Here is a 19,447-nt window from a genome sequence, read left to right on the forward strand (position 1 = left end):
GAAAAGTAAACCTTCCTGCCAAGCGAGTGTGTCACGTACCGAGTCAGCAGAGTCTAGCTCTTTCTGCTTCTTCTCAAAGACCACGTCGTCCACTTTGTCCTTTTCAAACTCCTTCTGGCAGCGATGTAGAAGCAGTGTGCGAAAGTTGACCGTGTTGCTGGGTTTATCTGCTATTTGCACTCTGAGCTGTATGAAAAATGTTCAGATTTTTGAGTGTCATGCAAGGTATAAAGTCTTGTGTCCATTGCGATCAGCGCTTTACCTCAGCGAGGCAGCGGCACATTTGTCCATAGGCGACGGAGAAGCTGGGCTCGTCGATGGCCTTCTCGAAGACCAGGTCAATGACTCCTTTGAGTCGCTCCTCTGTGTCAATGGTCAGGTCCATCACTTGCTTCATCAGTTGGCTGAACTTCTGAGGCGTTAGCTTGTTTAAGATGCTTCGCACCTTTTTAAAGAGCTCCTGAGGCAGAAATACATGAGATTGTGCAAAATAAATGCAAGATTGTTTTTGTATTAGTTTAGCCTTTATTTAACCAGGTAACATCCCATTATGATCAAAGATCTCTTTTCCAAGGGAGATCTGGCAAAGAGGGCAGCAGCAAAGTTACATTAAAAACAGTAAACAACATATAAAACATCAAAATTATAACATTAAAACTTGCTCATATGACACATGTGTATACAGACAAGGTAGACTGCAATCATTTCACAGAAGCTTTAAACTCATTTAATGTAACAAGGGTTTGAAGTTGCAGATTCGATTGTAGGTTAGTCCAAGCCTTCAGTGCTGAAAACCTAAATGTAGGGCTCGTCGATATATCGATGTACTGGATATATCGCGGGTTTGTCTCTGTGCGATATATAAAATGACTATATAGTGATATTGGAGTATACGTTCTCACGCAGTTGCTTTTAGCTGCGGGCATTAAACTCCAGGTTCTTATTCCTCTTTCTTGTCTCTACTTCTCATAAAGACTTAAAACAAGCGCACTTTCTTACATACGTCATGTGTGCAACGTCAAACGCTCCCGTGGAGCAGACAGGTAGCAACATGGTAACGTTAGCTGTGATGCTAACGGTGCGGTGCGGGTGGTAATACGAGAGAGAAGGTGCGAATCTGGTAACAAATGAAGGAAGAATTAATACCCAAGAAAAACAGCATGGGGTCCATTGTCTGGCGGGTGTTTGGCTTCAAGCGGGAAGATGTTGAACAATTATGCGGTAAAAACGTTGCTACAAAAAGTAAAGTGTGCCCCATGCAGGGCAGTCTAGCCATACCAAACTCCACCATAACTTTTGCCATACTGTGTGCATTGTCCCTGACCACAACGTGGGCTTTCGCCCTGGAGTGTTTTTTGTTGTATTTTTGTTTTTTCTCGGCAGAGTCTATAAGCGACAACTGTGTGATACTACTTTTTTTTTCAGTGTTTGCTTTTCATCCATCCATTCATTCATCATGGTTCCTCTCTTTAAGAAGGGGAACCGGAGGGTGTGTTCTCACTATCGTGGGATCACATTCCTCAGCCTTCCCGGTAAGGTCCATTTAGGGGTACTAGAGAGGAGGCTATGCCAGATAGTCGAACCTCTGATTCAGGAGGAACAGTGTGGTTTTTGTCCTGGTCGTGGAACTGTGGACCAGTTCTATAGTCTCGACAGGGTCCTTGAGGGTGCATGGGAGTTTGCACAACCAGTCTACATGTGCTTTGTGTACTTGGAGAAGGCAAGTACAACCCATTTATCATTCGACCGTGTACCCCTGGAACTCCTGTGGGAAGTGCTCAGAGAGTATGGGGTAACGGACTGTCTGATTGTGGCGGTCAGCTCCCTGTATGGTCAGTATCAGACCTTGGTCAGCATCGCCGGCAGTAAGTTGGACCCGTTTCCAGTGACGGTTGAAGTCCGCCAAGGCTGCCCTTTGTCACCGATTCTGTTCATAATTTTTATGGACAGAATTTCTAGGCACAGTCAGGGTGTTCAGGGTATCTGGTTTGGTGGCTGCAGGATTAGGTCTCTGCTTTTTCCAGATGATGTGGCCCTGATGGCTTCATCTGGCCAAGATCTTCAGCTCTCACTGCATCGGTTTGCAGCCGAGTGTGAAGCGACTGGGATGAGAATCAGCACCTCCAAGTCCGAGTCCATGGTTATCTCCCGGAAAAGGGTGGAGTGCCATCTCCGGGTTGGGGAGGAGATTTTGTCCCAAGTAGAGGAGTTAAAGTACCTTGTAGTCTTGTTCACGAGTAAGGGAAGAGTGGATCGTGAGGTCAACAGGCGGATTGGTAAGGTGTCTTCAGTAATGCGGACGTTGTATCGATCCGTTGTGGTGAAGAAGGAGCAGAGTCGATGGGCATGAGCTCTGGGTTATGACCGAAAGGACAAGATCACGAGTACAAGCGGCCGAAATGAGTTTCCTCTGCCCGGTGGCGGGTCTCTCTCTTAGAGATAAGGTGAGAGGCTGTCATCCGGGAGGAGCTCAAAGTACAGCCGCTGCTCCTACACATCGAGAAGAGTCAAATGAGGTGGTTCAGGAATCTGGTCAGGATGCCACCCGAACCCCTACCCCGGGAGGTGTTTAGGAGGCCACGGGGAAGACCCAGGACACGTTGGGAAGACTATGTCTCCCGTCTGGCCTGGGAATGCCTCTGGATCCCCCGGGAGGAGCTGGATGAAGTGGCTGGGGAGAGAGAAGTCTGGGCTTCCCTGCTTAGGCTGCTGCCCCCGCGACCCGACCTCAGATAAGCGGAAGAAGATGGATGGATGGGCTTTTCATCCATCTTCTGCTTGTATTCATCGTGTATATCTCCTTATGATTCTTGAAGAAGTGGGAGATCTAAATGCTCGTATTAAAGGAAGACGTCTTGGTTCCTCCTCGCATAACCAGCTTTTTGCAGTCATTGCAAATTGACAGTTTTTTATCTGTCTGACACGCTTTAAAATAATCCCAAACCATAGACATGGTGTCGTTAGTCACCGAGCGAGCTGGCTTGTTAGCCAAGCTATAGCACCGGCAACAACACACTCTTGTTGTTGTTATTCTGCGCTCGCGGCGGTTTGATGAGGTCATCAAGCGTCGCTAATAGGGGTGTAACAGTACACAAAAATTTCGGTTCGGTACGTACCTCGGTTTAGAGGTCACGGTTCGGTTCATTTTCGGTACAGTAAGAAAACAACAAAATATAATTTTTTTGGTTATTTACCAAATTTGTAAACAATGGCTTTATCCTTTTAACACTGGGAACACTATAAAAATTCAGCCCACGTTAATCCACATTAAACTGCCTCAAGTTGTTGCTTGGATTAAATAAAATGACAAAACCTTTCTTCTACGTATAAAAAGTGCAACATTAAACAGATTCAAGTCAACTCATCATGCTTATTTTATTACAGCATTTGGGAAGCCTATAGTATATTTTTATTATGTAAATGTTATATTTTTATCAACATGTGATACCAGGAACCCTGCCATTCAAAACTACGCTGCTACATTACTAATGATTAATGTAATTATAGCTGAAAAAAATAGTACAATAGCAATAGGAGAGACTACCTGAGGGTCCCTGGTTCAATCCCCACCTAGTTTCAACCTTGTCACGTCTGCTGTGTCCTGAGCAAGACACTTCACCCTTGCTCCTAAAGGGTGCTGGTTAGCGCCTTGCATGGCAGTTCCCGCCATCAGTGTGTGAATGTGTGTGTGAATGGGTAAATGTGGAAATAGTGTCAAAGCGCTTTGAGTACCTTGAAGGTAGAAAAGCGCTATACAAGTACAACCCTTTTATCATTTATTTATTCATCCCTGAACACCATGGAGTTCATGTAGGCTTAATGATTCACTTACATTATTACATCAACTATCAGAGACAGAAACTCTTCATTTAACATAATGTCCTTTTTTGCTGCTTCAACACACCTCAATCAACACTGTCCGTAACACACGCACGCAAGCGCACACAAACACACACGCATATATATATATATACACACACACACACACATATATATATATATATATACACACACACATACATATATATATATATATACACATATACACATACATATATATACATATAATCAATTTAGAATTTTTTTTAATCAATTAAGAATTGTTACAAATAACAAAGGCTATTCATTTGAAAAAAGAAATTTTGTGGACACCCCTAGTTCTCAATATACATCCCCAAACTCCACAGTGCCACTACGGTTATGAATCACAGTTTGTACTCCATAAGAGTGATTTAATTCATGATAATGGTATTTGTTCACTATCTTGAGTTTGCTCATATTATCTTTTGTTTTTACTACCTGTGTCTTCAGCATCTCAGGGTCCTCCACTGCCACACAATCCTGCTTTGCGCCTGGCTTCCAGGCATTCTCTGATCTTTTCAGCTGAACGTCGGCGTTCACCGACACGTTCATGATGATCTTCCTGGGGGGAGGCCGCCGTGTGCCCATGGTCATTAGCTGCGAGTGCGACACCAACCAGGGTGTTGATAATACAATAATACACACACTATGTAAAACACTGACGTGGTGTTTACATGAACAATTCTTCTTTGCTTTACTACTACAGCAGTTGTGGTAAATGAAAAATCAGGAACCTGCCGTCTACTTTACAAAATAAATGTCAGGACAGATATGTTGCTCATCTACGATTACAGGCATGATTAAAGTTTGACTACAAACCTTCTTGACACATCGGTCCCTGACTGACATCCTGAGGCTGAACGTGGGTACGCGTGCAACTCACCATAGTGCCTCGTGTGCTGCTCATGTGTCTGCCAAAGTCTGCAAATGCAGGTGTAAAATCAGGTCCCCTGGAAATCACCCTGGGATCCACCACTCGAGAAGGCAGCTTGTTTTGGTTCACCTGTGCGACATGAGAGAATACATCCTTAACAGCAGTGCCACTCAGCTCACAGTCAGAAAAAGGACAAACATTTGGTAAATGACAGCTATGCGATATTTCTGGTTGTCTTCCTTGCTTGCTGTCTTTTCACAGTACAGACTGTATGTTATGTGAGTCCGGCTCAGCGGGCCGTCCAGCGAAACAAGTCAGAACCACATGTGGAAGACAAGAAAGGAATGTGGAGGTAGGAGTGAATTTCACTTTTCTTTTAAATTTAGTTTAATGGCTTTAACCTTTTCTCAGTTTTTTTTCTGTAAGATCTGACACTACTGGTCTTCATCACACAGTTTAGAACAGGGGTGAGGATGGGGTACTTGCTAAGTGTGATTTGAATCACAACAGGCGTGAGCTGCATGTGGTAAACATAAAGCAATGTCAAAACCACACAGAAAGCCTTAGTGGCATGTTGAACATTCAAGCAGTGCCACTTCGGAAAGATAAAAAGGCAATAAAGTGGTTGTGTTTTTGGATCTTCATCTTGGATAGAAACTTATAAGATGCAGCTTGCCTCCATAATAATAATCAAATCTTACTGATGTAAGCACCCTTTGAGGGAAAAAAAACAGGAACGTTGGGGAAAAAAAAGGAACATTTCTATGAGCATAAAATGCTGCCACGCAAAACCCGAAAGAAAAGTTAGGAAATCATGATTATATTTCCTGCAATTGGCTTGTCTCGTAAATGCGCATGGCAAGACGTGCACAAAAATCATTGAGCTGCAACAATGCATTAAGAAAGACTGCTGCAACAAATGGGACATTTTCCAGCATCCACATCAAACAACTCTTCCCTCAACCATGAGTCCACGAGCATTATCGCTCGCCTGCGACAGGAAGCTAACGCCAAATACTAGAGTGCGTGAACATTGCTTCAAAGTATGGATTTTGTGTTGATTTATATAGAGGTTAAAACAATATGTAGTTAAAACAAGGCAACAGCTAAAGGACTTCCCAGTTTATCCCTTCTTTATCACACAGTATAAGACTACAGTGGCCATAAACAGTTAGCTTTTACAGCTGGGGTCCCCAAAACGTGACTTCTTTGTCATTGGCCCTAGGCACATTACAAAATAAACACGCGCAAAAATTGGGGAAAACAGCAAGAAACACAAGAAAAAAATTCAATGTTGACATCAGCCAATAATAACAACCAAAAACACTACCAAACAAATATAATAAATAACTATGTATGGTTGACGTAAGGGTAGAATTTGCTTTGTTTTTTGGCTGAATCCAGGGATCTTAGGCTTGAAAAGGTCGGTGACCGTTGGGATTGTAATCATCCAAATATGTTTAGCAGCAAAGTTGTCAACATTGTGAGAGCAAATGGAGACAACAAGAAGTAAGCAAGCCTGGCGGTTAGCTAACCACTGAGCTTGTTTCCGTGCTGAGATGGTCTCCCCCTCCTGTGGCGTTTAGGCAAGAGGAAAGTACCTGCAGCTGAGGCCAATGATTAAAACATTGGGTTAGATCCTATTTTTATTGGCATTTCATTCAAAAAGAGATGCTGAAGTAATAGTTTGACGTAAACAAGATATTTATTGAAAATTCATTTTAAAAAATCGACACAAAAATTATTGTATAAAAACACAAATTTCCATGTTTTTGCATACATTTCACATGCCTGAAATGTACAACATTGCTGGTCTCAACTCTAGTTTGTTTTTTTCTTGCAGTGCGATGCGAGCCTCCAGGCGTAGAGAAGGTCAGGTCCTGCTGTTTACAAATCAATACGCATGCTTGGAGATTTGAGCAGCACTGCTATCCTGCACTAAAATGTGGCAACCAAGACAAAACTCAGCACCATGTCAGGAAGCCAGGCGGGAGCCAGGTCTAGTTGTAGGTCCAGAGTGGCGGTCAGCAACCTGCGGCGCTTTAGCGCCGCCCTAGTGGCTCCCTGGACCTCTTTCAGAGTTGTGTGAAAATGGAAAAAGATGAAGAAAAAAAAAAGTGTTTTTGTTTTATTATATTTTCTATAGAACAAACATGACACAAACCTTCCTAATTGTAAGAAATCCCACTGTTTATGTTATACATGTTTCACTGATGAGAGGGTTTGGCAAGCACTGTTTTGTCCTACTAATTTCAGCGATCCTTGAACTCATCGTAGTTTGTTTACATGTACAACTTTTTCCGATGCTACCACAGAAAGACAAGTTTAATGCTACTCCATTGTCTCATTCTGTCAACCAAATGTTTTATGGTGATCTTTGTTGATTTCATTGATTTGCTGGAGAGCCAATCAGGCATATTTGGTCAATCCATGAGGCTTGTTGTATGTACATATTGCATCATTATGCCTGGTTTGTAGCTACATTTGAGCTCATTTAATTTCCTTTACTTATGTCCTCTGTGTATTTAACTTATATTTGCATGTCACATTATCTGTATGTAATATTAGCTGCATTTCTGGTAGTTGTTTGTGTGCCATGTTATTCCACACCACCGCGAATGTTAACCAGCTCGCAAAGATTGTAATAAATCCAATAGAAAAAGACAGCCTGCCCTTTCTTTTAACTTGGACACACACATCATACTGAGCCAGTCATTTCCAGAACTTATCTCATCCTGTCAGAAGCCTCCATTTAACTAATGATTTCCAATGTGTAGAATAACATTTCTGTCAACAAAGATTTGACACTTACATCATGTGTTGCCTTTATTATAATACTTACGTAATACTTTTAAAGTAAATTTTTTATTTATTTTTTTTGTCCTGTCCAGCATCTCAGGCAAATCATTTAGTTGATGTAGATGCCCAAATCGCTTGTTCAGATTTACTTTACAAAAGAGAAGTGTAGGATACTTCTCTTGTTGCCTTATTTGAATTTGACTTTATTAACTGTATTTATATTATCATTTGGTGCAGCCGGGCCGGAGCAGGAGGGGATAGAAAGAGAAAAAAAGGAAGACAGAGGGGGAAATTGTGGGGATAAGAGGGAGATTAGACAGAGACAAAAACAACAACAGCAAACACAACAATAACAACAAAAACAACAACAACAACAGAACAACACCAGCACATACGATATGTACAAATATGATCGTAAAAATGATAGCAAAGAAGCAGTTAGTTAAATAAATAATAATATAGAAATGACAATGAGCATTTTTACACTACAACTGGAGCAATACAAATACCAATAGAAAAAGCGCTTTTGATCATGAACAATACCAATAGTTTACCTCTATTATCAACAATACAGTTGTTCAAATGCAACAATACGTACACATAATGATAACTACAAAAAAAAAAAAGGAATACCGAAAGATGGAGGGGAAGAGAGAGAGGCAACCTATATTAATCTTGTAGATTGTTATATTAACAATGAATTAAGCTTTGTTACCCAGTTTACCCTAGGGCAACAACGTTGATATATGTTTGATGAAACGTGATTATGTGCATGAGTGTATGTATGTATATGTACTTGTATATGAACAGAATGTGTATATGAATGTTTGTACAGTGAATGTATATGTACACCCTCCAATGGGCTCACCACCCATAGCAGGGGCCATAGAGGTCGGGTACGATGTGAGCTGGGCGGCAGCCAAAGGCAGTGCACTTGGCGGTCCGATCCTCAGCTACAGAAGCTAGCTCTTGGGACGTGGAACGTCACCTCACTGCGGGGGCTAGGAGCCTGAGCTAGTGCGTGAAGTAGAGAAATTCCGGCTGGATGTAGTCGGACTCACTTCGATGCACAGCAAGGGCTCTGGAACCACTTCTCTCAAGAGGGGCTGGACTCTCTTCCACTCTGGCGTTGCCGGCAGTGAGAGGCGACGGGCTGGGGTGGCAATTCCTGTTGCCCCCCAGCTCAAAGCCTGTACGTTGGAGTTCAACCCAGTGGACGAAAGGGTAGCCTCCCTCCGCCTTCGGGTGGGGGGACAGGTCTTGACTGTTGTTTGTGCTTACGCACCAAACAGCAGTTCAGAGTACCCACCCTTTTTGGGTACACTCGAGGGAGTACTGGAGAGTGCTCCCTCGGGTGATTCCCTTGTTCTGCTGGGGGACTTCAACGCTCATGCTGGCAACGACAGTGAAACCTGGAGAGGCGTGATTGGGAAGAATGGCCGCCCGGATCTGAACCCCAGTGGTGTCTTGTTATTGGACTTTTGTGCTCGTCACAGTTTGTCCATAACAAACACAATGTTCAAATATAAGGGTGTCCATATGTGTACTTGGCACCAGGACACCCTAGGCCGCAGTTCCATGATCGACTTTGTAGTTGTGTCATCGGATTTGCGGCCTTATGTTTTGGACACTCGGGTGAAAAGAGGGGTGGAGCTTTTACCGATCACCACCTGGTGGTGAGTTGGCTGCGATGGTGGGGGAGGATGCCGGACAGACCTGGCAGGCTCAAACGCATTGTGAGGGTTTGCTGGGAACGTCTGGCAGAGTCTCCTGTCAGAGAAAGTTTCAATTCCCACCTCCGGAAGAACTTTGAACATGTCACGAGGGAGGCGCTGGACATCGAGTTCGAGTAGACCATGTTCCGCACCTCTATTGTCGAGGCGGCTGATTGGAGCTGTGGCCGCAAGGTAGTTGGTGCCTGTCGGGGCGGTAATCCTAAAACCCGTTGGTGGACACCAGCGGTGAGGAATGCCGTCAAGTTGAAGAAGGAGTCCCAGTGCCTGGGGAATCTGTGGTGGGCTCTCCTATTTCTTTGGGCTGAGGTTGCCGAGGTAGTTAAAAAGCTCCTCGGTGGCAAGGCCCCGGAGTGGATGATATCCACCCGGAGTTCCTTAAGGCTCTGGATGCTGTGGGGCTGTCTTGGTTGACAAGACTCTGCAGCATCGTGTGGACATCGGGGGCGGTACCTCTGGATTGGTGGTCACTCTCTTTAAGAAGGGGGGCCGGAGGGTGTCTTCCAACTATCGTGGGATCACACTCCTCAGCCTTCCCGGTAAGGTTTATTCAGGTGTACTGGAGAGGAGGCAACGCCGGACAGTCGAACCTCGGATTCAGGAGGAACAGTGTGGTTTTCGTCCTGGTCGTGGAACTGTGGACCAGCTCTAGACTCTCTGCAGGGTCCTTGAGGGTGCATGGGAGTTTGCCCAACCAGTCTACATGTGCTTTGTGGACTTGGAGAAGGCATTTGACCGTGTCCCTCGGGATGTCCTGTGGGGAGTGCTCACAGTACGGGGTACCGGACGGTCTTATTGTGGCGGTCCGCTCCCTGTATGATCAGTGTCAGAGCTTGGTCCGCATTGCCGGCAGTAAGTCGGACACATTTCCAGTGAGGGTTGGACTCCGCCAAGGCTGCCCTTTGTCACCGATTCTGTTCATAACTTTTATGGCCAGAATTTCTAGGCGCAGTCAAGGCGTTGAGGGGTTCCGGTTTGGTGGCCGTGGGATTAGGTCTCTGCTTTTTGCAGATGATGTGGTCCTGATGGCTTCATCTGGCCGGGATCTTCAGCTCTCACTGGATCGGTTCGCAGCCAAGTGTGAAGCGACGAGAATGAGAATCAGCACCTCCATGTCCGAGTCCATGGTTCTCGCCCGGAAAAGGGTGGAGTGCCAACTCCGGGTTGGGGAGGAGACCCTGCACCAAGTGGAGGAGTTCAAGTACCTAGGAGTCTTGTTCACGAGTAGGGGAAGAGTGGATCGTGAGATCGACAGGCGGATCGGTGCTGCGTCTTCAGTAATGCGGACATTGTACCGATCTGTTGTGGTGAAAAAGGAGCTGAGCCGGAAGGCAAAGCTCTCGATTTACCGGTCGATCTACGTTCCCACCCTCACCTATGGTCATGAGCTTTGGGTCATGACCGAAAGGATAAGATCACGGGTACAAGCGGCCGAAATGAGTTTCCTCCGCCGTGTGGCGGGGCTCTCCCTTAGAGATAGGGTGAGAAGCTCTGCCATCCGGGAGGCGCTCAAAGTAAAGCCGCTGCTCCTCCACATCGAGAGGAACCAAATGAGGTGGTTCGGGCATCTGGTCAGGATGCCACCCGAACGCCTCCCTAGGGAGGTTTTTAGGGCACATCCAACCGGTAGGAGGCCACGGGGAAGACCCAGGACAAGTTGGGAAGCCTATGTCTCCTGGCTGGCCTGGGAACGCCTCGTGATTCCCCGGGAAGAGCTAGACGAAGTGGCTGGGGAGAGGGAAGTCTGGGCTTCCCTGCTTAGGCTGCTGCCCCTGTGACCCGACCTCGGATAAGCGGAAGAAGATGGATGGATATGTACAGTATGTGTATGTTCGTACCGTGAATGTGCGTGTAGATGGACGCACTTGGAGTATGTAGGTATGTACTGTATTTGTGCATGTATGTGGGAGCGTAGGTACTTATGTACAGTGGGGCAAAAAAGTATTTAGTCAGCCATCGATTGTGCAAGTTCTCCCACTTAAAATGATGACAGAGGTCTGTAATTTTCACAGAATAAAGAATCAAATCGAATACGTTGTGCGATTCAAAATCGATTCTCATTTTTTTTAAATCGTTTTTTTAAAATGTTTTTTTTAATCCATCCAACAAACGACTACACAGCAATTCCATAACAATGCAATCCAATTCCAAAACCAAAGCTGACCCAGCAACACTCAGAACTGCAATAAACAGAGCAATTGAGAAGACACAAACACGACACAGAACAAACCAAAAGTAGTGAAACTAAAATGAATATTATCAACAACAGTATCAATATTAGTTATAATTTCAGCATAGCAGTGATTAAAAATCCCTCATTGACATTATCATTAGACATTTATAAAAATAAAAAAAAAGAACAACAGTGTCATGGTGGCTTACACTTGCATCGCATCTCATAAGCTTGACAACACACTGTCCAATATTTTCACAAAGATAAAACAAGTCATATTTTTAGTTCGTTTAATAGTTAAAAAAAATTTACAATATTGCAATCAATTGATAAAACATTGTTCTTTACAATTATAAAAGCTTTTAAAAAAAAATCTACTACTCTGCTTGCATGTCAGCAGACTGGGGTGGATCCTGCTGAAATCCTATGTATTGAATGAATACAGAATCGTTTTGAATGGGAAAAATATCATTTTTGAATCGAACCGAATCAAAAAAAAAAATCGATATATTATCGAATCGTGACCCCAAGAATCTATATTGAATCGAATTGTGGGAAACCCAAAGATCCACAGCCCTAATACAAACATATATATATATATATATACATACACACATATATATATACAGTACATACATGCACACATACACATATATACCTACACATACTGTTCATATATACATACATAAACACACACAAAAAAAAAAAGATTTAAAATAGGATCAAAGACATGCTGACACACAACATCACTACCCCAGCAGCTGGCCGTCTCGCGGCAACTCGGAATACCCTGCAGCACCAAGCTACCACAATGGAAGAGGGGACTAGACCCAGCCTGCCCCAACCAAGACGGGCACCCGGAAGGGATGGACGGTGGGACCCAGGAGCTCCAGACGTGCAGCCCGGATGCAGTCGCCTGAGGCGCCGACCCTGATTGACCAGCAGGTCCAGAGCGTATCCCCAGAAATATAGATACACATACATACATACATACATACATACATATATATATATATATATATATATATATATATATATATATATATATATATATATATATATATATATATATATATATATATATATATATATATATATATATATATATATATATATATATGTGTGTTTATATATATATATATAAACACACATATATATATACATACACATACATATATATATACATCTATATACATCTGTATATATACATACACACACACGCATATACCCATATACATACATACATAAATATTATATATATATATATATATATACATACCCACATATACATATATATACACATATATATGCACATATACATACACATGTATACGTACATACAACATACACATAAATATATACATACATACATATACACATACACATAAATGTATACATACCCACACATGCACATACACGCATTCATATACACATCTATGAATACACACATACCTGTAACCATACATGCACACACATATACGTACATACACACATTTACATCCATCCATCCACACACACACACACACGTATACGACAACAAATCCATACACAGGTTTGAGGGACAGCAATGAAGTCCCAGCATCCACTGCCCACTGAGAACTAGCCGAACCCCCAAGCCCCACAGGTCCGGCCGCGTACCCACGCCACCCAAGGACAACCCCCGACAAGCCCGCCCCAGACAACGGTGCGAAACCGGGCGCGCAAGGGCAGCGCGGCAGGGCGCAAGGGCACCCCAGGCCTACACCCGACAAGCCAACCAACACGACAAGAAACCAGCATGAAGCCCACAAGTCCTTCAGCCCCGACAACCACCACGAGTGCCCGCTACCACCAGTCACAACATCAGCCACCCCCCTGCACCGGACCCAGCAGCCACGGGCGCACACACCACAAACAAACGGCATCAGAAACATCAGCTGCAATAGCCCCAGACAGCCAGCACCACCCCATCAAATCAAAGTGATCGAGAAAAAAACAAAACAAACTGCAACCGGCAACCACATGCCAACAGGATCATTGAGAGCAGCCCGTGCCAGCCCGCCAGTCAGCCCAAACGCCAACATGCACACAAGAGACATCAACACCTCTCCCACCAATAGACCCCACCACCTCAACCCAAACCCTAACACACCACCGCCCAAACAACCGAGACACAGCATCCAGACCAGACAAAGGGGCCGCGCTGCCACCGCATCAAGTCACCAACACAGACCCCACAGCGCAAGGACGTGCCACACAGGCACGGACCCCACTCAACAGGAAGCGAGACCCGCGCGACACCCAACACAAATTAATACTATATTGTACTATTATTTTTTCTTTCAAATAAAATAAAATGAAAATTAAAATAATAATAATAATAATAAAATCCCCTCACATTCAGCGAGGTCTTTGCCCCCGGAACTCGCGCCAACGGAGGAGGCAATGAGGGGTGCGCCGTATTCCCAAACCCCAACCACCTCATGCATGTGTACAGGGCCCCCAGAGTGTCTACTGTGTAGTTAAAATTAGGAGGCCAGCAGTTACAGCCGACCTCCAGTCCCTATTGATGTGTATACTGTAGCGTAAGTGAGATGTGTATGCTTGTGGGAACTAATAATGTGATTAAAAGTGGGGGACATCAAGGTCATGGTGGGTCCCAACCAAGCAGAGCCCCCCAAATCCTAAGTGTATATAATGCAGCTAAGATTGACAGATGGACGAGCCGGGGACAAGACAGGAGGACTGGAGTCCCATAGGAGGCATCCTCGTCCCCCATACCATGCCTCCCTGCAGGACAAATCCCCCAAAGTCTTATATATGTGTGAGTGTGTGTGCTATAAGTAGGATGAGTAGAGGGCCCAGACATACCCCCGCCCCCCAGTCCATGCAGGCGACAACCAGGAACTACGGCCAGGAGGCCACCGCCCTCGCCCACGGTCCGTGACCTAAACCAGACCACTTAAGAGGACACCATGCGAGGACACAATGCGAGTCCACCCCCTGCCAAACAAAGCCAACACCCGCCCACTCCAACCCAACCCTGCAGAGTTCATACAGGCAACCGAATGCAGAAAAACTGCAGAGCCCCCATGCCCAATGCAAATACTGCATCACGGCGATCCACATCGCAACGTGCCCATACGAGTCCCGGCCAGGGGACGCAGCCCCTCAATGGGGCCCCTCAATGGGGGGAGAAGCCAATGCATCCCGTCCGCACGTCAGTATTCAAACCAGCCGGCAAGCCAACGCCAGCCATCACCCACAACCGCACGGACACCAATCACAGTACCCCAACCACTCCAACCCAACACAGCAATGCCAACCGCTAGTAGCACCACAGCAACCATCACCACTACCGCCAGCTTGCAGTACAAACACCCGCGGTCGCCGGCGCAGAGACAAAAAAAAAAAAAAAGTCAGACGCCGTGAACCAAAATAACGCACACACCCAGCTACCACTGAGGCCGCCAACACATTGACCCCAACTCACCCACCTCGGACGACCAATCACCCCAATGGATCGCCGACCACGCCCAGGGGAGAAAACGACCCGCAACCCAGCGCGCAGTACACCCACCACCAATCCGACACATACATACACATTGACATATATATACACACATACACACACATAAACATACATATATACATAAATATATACACACACACATATATATATATATATATATATATATATACACATACATACATACATACACATATATGTACAAACCCTTTTCCATATGAGTTGGGAAATTGTGTTAAATGTAAATATAAACAGAATACAATGATTTGCAAATCCTTTTCAACCCATATTCAATTGAATGCACTACAAAGACAAGATATTTGATGTTCAAACTCATAAACTTTTTTTTTGTGCAAATAAGAATTTCATGGCTGCATCACGTGCCAAAGTAGTTGGGAAAGGGCATGTTCACCACTGTGTTACATCACCTTTTCTTTTAACAACACTCAATATACATTTGGGAACTGAGGAAACTAATTGTTGAAGCTTTGAAAGTGGAATTCTTTCCCATTCTTGTTTTATGTAGAGCTTCAGTCGTTGAACAGTCCGGGGTCTCCACTGTCGCATTTTACGCTTCATAATGCGGCACACATTTTCGATGGGTGACAGGTCTGGACTGCAGGCGGGCCAGGAAAGTACCCGCACTTTTACTTCGAAGCCACGCTGTTGTAACACGTGGCTTGGCATTGTTTTGCTGAAATAAGCAGGGGCGTCCATGATAATGTTGCTTGGATGACAACATATGTTGCTCCAAAACCTGGATGGACGGTTCAGCATTAATGGTGCCTTCACATATGTTTAAGTTACACATGACTTGGGCAGTAATGTACCCCCATACCATCACAGATGCTGGCTTTTGAACTTTGCGCGTATAACAATCCGGATGGTTATTTTCCTCTTTGTTCCGGAGGACACCACGTCCACAGTTTCCGAATATAATTTGAAATGTGGACTCGTCAGACCACAGAACACTTTCCACTTTACATCAGTCCATCTTAGATAAGCTCGCGCCCAGCAAAGCCAGCGGCATTTCTGGGTGTTGTTGATAAAAGGGCTTTGCTTTACATAGTAGAGTTTTACCTTGCACTTACAGATGTGGCGACCAACTGTAATTAATGACAGTGGTTTTATGAAGTGTTCCTGAGCCCATGTGGTGATATTCTTTACACACTAATGTCGGTTTTTGATGCAGTACAGCCTGAGGGATCAAAGGTCCGTAATATCATCGCCTACGTGCAGTGATTTCTCCAAATTCTCTGAACCTTTTGATGATTTTACGGACCGTAGGTGGTAAAATCCCTAAATTCCTTGCAATAGCTCGTTGAGAAATGTTGTTCTAAAACTGTTCGACAATTTGCTTACAAATTGGTGACCCTCGCCCCATCTTTGTTTGTGAATTACTTAGCATTTCATGGAAGCTGTTTTTATACCCAATCATGGCACCCACCTGTTCCCAATTAGCCTGCACACCTGTGGGATGTTCAAAATAAGTGTTTGATGAGCCTTCCTCAACTTTATCAGTATTTATTGCCACCTTTCCCAACTTCTTTGTCACGCGTTGCTGGCATCAATTTCTAAAGTTAATGATTATTTGCAAAAAAAAAAAATGTTTATCGGTTTGAACATCAAATATGTTGTCTTTTTAGCATTTTCAACTGAATATGGGTTGAAAATGATTTGCAAATCATTGTATTCTGTTTATATTTACATCTAACACAATTTCCCAACTGATATGGAAACGGGGTTTGTACATATACATACGTATACATACATACACACACATATATACACATTCACATACATACATATATACACATAAACTTACACATATACATATATGTATACACACATGTATACCTACACACACACATTTATTGTATATACATACATATAAATCGACACATACATATAAATCGATATATACACAGACATACTTACATACACACACACAAAAATATACACACATACACATATATATACATCGATATATATCTACATATACACAGACATACCTACATACACACACACATTCATATACACAAATACACAAAAATATACATCGATATATATCTACATATAAACATATATACACATGTACATCCATCCATCCATCCATTTTCTACCACTTATTCCCTTTTGGGGTCACGGGGGCTGCTGGCACCTATCTCAGTTACAATCGGGCGGAAGGCTGTGTACACCCTGGACAAGTCGCCACCTCATCACAGGGCCAATACACATGTACACATTTATACCCATCTATACATACACACATATACATATGCATGCATATACGCCCACATACACATATACATACATTTACATATATACACATATATACATACATATATACCCACACCCACACATGTATACAAATATATATACATACATACACACAAATACACATACATATGTACATACACAAATACATACTCATATTTGCATATACCGTATATACATACAAACAAGAGGCCTGGTCACCAACAGTGTCCAGCACCACCTACCCCCGGAACCCATCATGCACGTCCAGGCCCCACCGCCCACCACCCACCAGGCACCCCATCTGGCAAAAGGCCACATGGACATTTTTATTCCGTATTTTGTTTATAGTCATATCAAATAAAGATGTGTCAAATAGACAAATGCAACTTAAATTGTATCACTGTATTTGACAAAATATCAAAAAAGGACATTTTTCTTTATATCTCATTGACAAAATTATTCAACCCCCTAGTTACATGCATCTTTAGTACTTAGTAGAACACCCTTTGGCAGTAATTACATCCTTCAAACGTGATACATAACCGGACACAAGCTTCTTGCAACGATCTACAGGTATTTTAGCCTATTCCTCTTGGGCAAAGGGCTCCAGTTCATTCATATTCTTGGGCTTGCGTGCTGCAACTGCCTTCTTCAAGTCCCACCACAGGTTTTCTATAGGATTTAGGTCTGGCGACTGTGAGGGCCACTCCAGAGTCTTCAAGCCCTTCTTCTGCAACCACTCTGATGTTGATTTGGAGATATGTTTGGGATCGTTGTCCTGTTGGAAGGTCCAACGTCTCCCAAGCCTCAGGTTCGGCACTGACTTCATGACATTTGCAGCTAATATATCCTGGTAGGAAATAGAATTCATAATGCCTTGAACGCACTGGAGATTCCCGGTACCTGAGGCAGGGAAACAGCTCCAGAGCATGATTGACCCCCCACCATGCTTAACAGTAGGCAAGGTGTTATTCTCTTTGTAAGCTTCATTTGTTCTCCTCCACACATACCGTTGATTCATAGGCCCAAAGAGTTCCAGTTTTGTCTCATCACTCCATAGAACAGTTTCCCAAAACCTTTGGGCTTTGTCCAGGATGATTTTTGGCATACTGGAGTCTACTTTTCTTGTGCCTGGTAGTCAGAAGTGGGGTGCGCCTGGGAGTTCTGGCATGGAGGCCTTCATCTCGTAGTGCGCGCCTTATTGTCTGGGACGAAACCTGCGTTCCCCCCTCTGCACTGTCCTGTTGTAGTTCCTCAGCTGTTACCCGGAAGTTTTTCACCACTGTACGCTTCAAATACCGGACAGCAGTTGCACACAGCATCCTCTTTATACCACGCCCAGGTAGCGTTTCCACTGTGCCTTTAGCTTTAACCTTGCGAATTATGCTCCCAACTGTGTCACTTGGAATGTGTAATGTATTGGCTATTTTCTTATATCCAAATCCTTTCTTATGAAGATAAATTACCTCTTCTCTTTACTTCTTTGACCAATCCCTGGACTTCACTATGTTGCAAATACACCATTGACCATCTACAAGAAGCTGAGCATCACAGTTTTTTTCAATCAGTTTAATTGTTGCACGTTATGGTTCTAATCACATTTACAGGTGTTTTCAACACCTGATAGAAAAGACCTTATTCAAATTCTGTTCTTAAGAGTTATGATCTTCAAGGGGTTGCATAATTTTGTCAGAGATATTAAGAGAAATGACACTGTTTGGTATGTTACTAAATATAATGCTGTAATTCAAGTTGCATTAGTATATTTAATGCATCTTTATTTGATATGATTATAAACAAAATACGGAATAAATGTCCAACTTGCTAAAACACCAAAATTGTGTCGGGGTTGAATACATTTGATCACAACTGTATATACACATACACACACATATATATATATATATATATATATATATACTGTATATACATATATAATACACACACCTATATATATACTGTACATAAATATAGACACACACACACACATATATATATATATATATATATATACACACACATACATACAATCATATAAATACACATATACACACACACACATATATATACACACACACACAGGTGCTGTTCATATTATTAGAACATCATGAAAACGTTGATTTATTTCAGTAATTATATTCAGAACGTGAAACTTACATATTATATCAATTCATTACACACATAGTGATATATTTGAAATGTTTATTTCTTTAAATTTTGATGATTAGTACTGACAATTA

At 43.3% G+C, this 19,447-nt stretch overlaps 1 protein-coding gene and 1 long non-coding RNA gene across 6 annotated transcripts in view; one reads left to right on the forward strand and one right to left on the reverse strand.

The window, feature by feature from the left end:
• LOC133542286 (eukaryotic translation initiation factor 4 gamma 3-like) overlaps positions 1 to 19,447 on the reverse strand; it is a 163,324-nt gene that overhangs the window by 47,232 nt on the left and 96,645 nt on the right. For all 5 annotated transcript variants that reach the window (XM_061886308.1, XM_061886294.1, XM_061886301.1 and 2 more), the window contains exons 16-19: positions 4,745 to 4,864; positions 4,300 to 4,458; positions 263 to 460; positions 40 to 186 (exon numbers count right to left, since the gene is read on the reverse strand). In XM_061886308.1, the coding sequence (XP_061742292.1) occupies positions 40 to 186; positions 263 to 460; positions 4,300 to 4,458; positions 4,745 to 4,864 (624 nt within the window). The remainder of the gene's footprint in view (positions 1 to 39; positions 187 to 262; positions 461 to 4,299; positions 4,459 to 4,744; positions 4,865 to 19,447) is intronic.
• Positions 4,770 to 7,401, forward strand: LOC133542310 (uncharacterized). Its single transcript, XR_009804120.1, has 2 exons — positions 4,770 to 5,087; positions 6,579 to 7,401. It is a non-coding gene; the product is annotated as an uncharacterized LOC133542310 (long non-coding RNA).

This window comes from Nerophis ophidion, linkage group LG02, assembly GCF_033978795.1.
Source record: "Nerophis ophidion isolate RoL-2023_Sa linkage group LG02, RoL_Noph_v1.0, whole genome shotgun sequence".
Lineage (NCBI taxonomy): Eukaryota > Metazoa > Chordata > Actinopteri > Syngnathiformes > Syngnathidae > Nerophis > Nerophis ophidion.